General features: G+C 52.2%; 1 protein-coding gene across 1 annotated transcript; it reads right to left on the reverse strand.

The window, feature by feature from the left end:
• Positions 1-342: 342 nt before the first annotated feature.
• LOC118411899 (D(2)-like dopamine receptor) lies at positions 343-2882 on the reverse strand. The gene is made up of 2 exons (XM_035814390.1): positions 2779-2882; positions 343-1706 (listed from the first exon to the last, which is right to left on the reverse strand). Exons 1-2 carry the CDS (start codon positions 2856-2858, stop codon positions 431-433), a joined length of 1356 nt encoding a protein of 451 aa, XP_035670283.1. The 5' UTR covers positions 2859-2882; the 3' UTR covers positions 343-430.

Consider the following 2882-nt stretch of genomic DNA (forward strand, 5'->3'; position numbering starts at 1 on the left):
GGGTTATTAATCTAACTCCTGCTGTCTGCTCTAGGTTAACATATGGCTGACTGCCTGTTCTGGGTTATTGATGAAGACTGCCTGTTCTGGGTTGTAATGAGGCTGCGCTGTTCTGGGTTGTTATGAGGCTGACTGTTCTGGGTTGTTATGAGTGTGACTGCCTGTTCTGGGGAGTTATGAGGCTGCCTGTTCTGGGTTACGGATAAAGAACTGCCTGTTCTGGGTTGTTAGGAGGCTGCCTGTTTTTGGTCGTAATGAGACTGCCTGTTCTGGGTTTTTATAAGGCTGGCTGCCTGTTCTGGGTTTTTATAAGGCTGGCTGCCTGTTCTGGGTTTTTATAAGGCTGGCTGCCTGTTCTGGGTTTTTATAAGGCTGGCTGCCCGTTCTGGGTTGCCTAAGCATATAAGCCTCATTGCCTGTTCCAGCGTTGTTATAAGGCAGTTTCTTGCCGGCTCCGTCTGCGCATGTACCTGAGCAGGCTGGTGCGCTTCCTGGATGTGGTCATGCTGATTTTCCTCCTGCGGCTGCTGGCGCGGGACGGCAGGTTTTTCCGCACGTCTGAGCGGAACAGGCCGTAGATGATGGGGTTGACGCAGCTGTTGAAGTAGGCCACCCAGTGCGCCACGGGGTACACGTAGTAGAACAGCGTCGTCTCCGCGCCTTCCGAAAGCGAACCGAAGTCGTCCAACATCCAGCTGACGTATAGTGGTAGCCATGACAACGCAAACATCGCCACCACAGTTACCAACATTTTCGTCACACGAATCCTTCGTTTCGGCACCTGCCCCATGACGCGAGACTGGCTGGCGTCCTGGCCCATGACGCGAGACTGGCTGGCGTCCTGGCCCATGACGGGGGACTGGCTGGAATCCTGACCTGTGACCGCGGACCGGTTGCGGCCCTGCCGCATGAAGCGATGGTGGTTGGTGTGCTGCCGTATGGCCCGTGGTTGGGTGGTGTTCTGATCCGTGACACGTGGTGAACCATGGCCCCCATGTGTCACCCGGGACTGCCCGGGGTCCTGACCCATGACCTGTGGCTGGTTGGAGCTCTGATCTATGACCCGGGGTTGGCTGATGTCATGACTTATAACCTGGGTATGATTTGTATTCTGACCCATGATCTGGGGCTGATTATGGTCCTGACCTATGACCTGGGACAGATTATGGTCTTGGCCTATGACCTGGGACAGATTATGGTCTTGGCCTATGACCTGGGACAGATTATGATCTTGGCCTATGACCTGGGACAGATTATGGTCTTGGCCTATGACCTGGGACAGATTATGGTCTTGGCCTATGACCTGGGACAGATTATGATCTTGGCCTATGACCCGTGGCTGGTTTGTGCCCTGACGTATGACGCGATGGCTGGGTTCCATGGTTGTGCTGACCGGGAGTGACGACCTATACCATATGCTGACGCCGATTCGGCAGTAAATGCAGGTGACTGCCACGAGTGGCCCACAGTAGACGAACACGAACAGGGTTAGTGTGTAGGCATGTCGGTACTCCACAGCGGGCCAGTTCTCATGGCAGTACGTGGCTGTCTCCCCGTCCCGGTACACGACGTCGTACTTCTGCGTCTCCAGCACGAAGGGCTGCGGCAGCATGATCAGCGCCGCGCCGCCCCAGATCCCGGCTAGAGCCTTCCTCACCGTGCTTCCCGACATGCGCAGCTCCGCAGGGTACAGGACCACGTAGTATCTGCACAAAAACAAACAAACAAATAAACAAATAAACAAACACGTTAATGGAGTGTGCTTCCTGACATAGACAGCTCCGCGGGGTACAGGACCACGTAGTATCTGCACTAAAACAAACAAACAAACAAATAAACAAACATGTTAAGCTTCACAGAGCACAGAGCCACGCAGTATCTTCCCAAAAACAAACAAACAAACATGTTAAGCTTCACAGAGCACAGAGCCACGTAGTATCTGCACAAAAACCGGAATCGCGTAGCGCAGCGGGACCGTGTTCGGCCCCGGCACTTAGGAAAGGCACTTTACACGACTTTCCTCACTTTTATCAGGTGAAAATGAGTACCTAGCTTCGGTTAGGGCCGTCCCTCGGATAGGACGTTAAATGGAGGTCCTGTGTCTGGGGAGAGCCATACCCCATGCACGTTAAAGAACCCACCACACTTGCAATGGTGCGATGTGAGTGGTTCAAAACCTACACTACCTTGGCCGCACCTGGGGCAATTACCTTCGTATTGAAGTCACCTGAGTGGCGCCGAGTGGCAGCTCGCTCCAGACCTTTGCGATTTAGCCCCGCCCGCCAAATGTAAGCTCCTCGCAATTCAGCTAATTCGGCCAGGGGGCTGCAAAGAGTGGCCCACCCCAATAACATAACATATAACAATTACAAAAACACGCAAACAAGCAAAAAAAACAACAGTTATGTGGAGTGCGCTTCCCGACATGCGCAGCTCCGTATGGTAAAGAACCACGTAGTATCTGCAGAAAAATAAACAAACAAATAAACAAACAAACACGTTAAGCGGAGTGTGTCTCCCGACATAGGCAGCTCCTCGGGGTACAGAATCACGTATGCCAACAACAAGCAAGCAAACGAACGAACGAACGATATGTATGTTTAGGGGTATACTTACCGTTCCACTGCGACGAACGATATGTCTGTTTAGGGTTAGACGATATGTATGTTTAGGATTATACTTATCGTTCCACTGCGACGAACGATATGTATGTTCAGGGGTATCCTTACCGTTCCACTGCGATGAACGAACGATATGTATGTTTAGGGGTATACTTACCGTTCCACTGCGATGACGGACAGCGTGTAGACGGAGGCTGCCACAGACACACCTTGAATCGTCACGTTTAGCTTGCACATCACATCTCCGAACTGATAATCTGA

Source organism: Branchiostoma floridae, chromosome 3 (genome assembly GCF_000003815.2).
Source record: "Branchiostoma floridae strain S238N-H82 chromosome 3, Bfl_VNyyK, whole genome shotgun sequence".
Taxonomy (NCBI): domain Eukaryota; kingdom Metazoa; phylum Chordata; class Leptocardii; order Amphioxiformes; family Branchiostomatidae; genus Branchiostoma; species Branchiostoma floridae.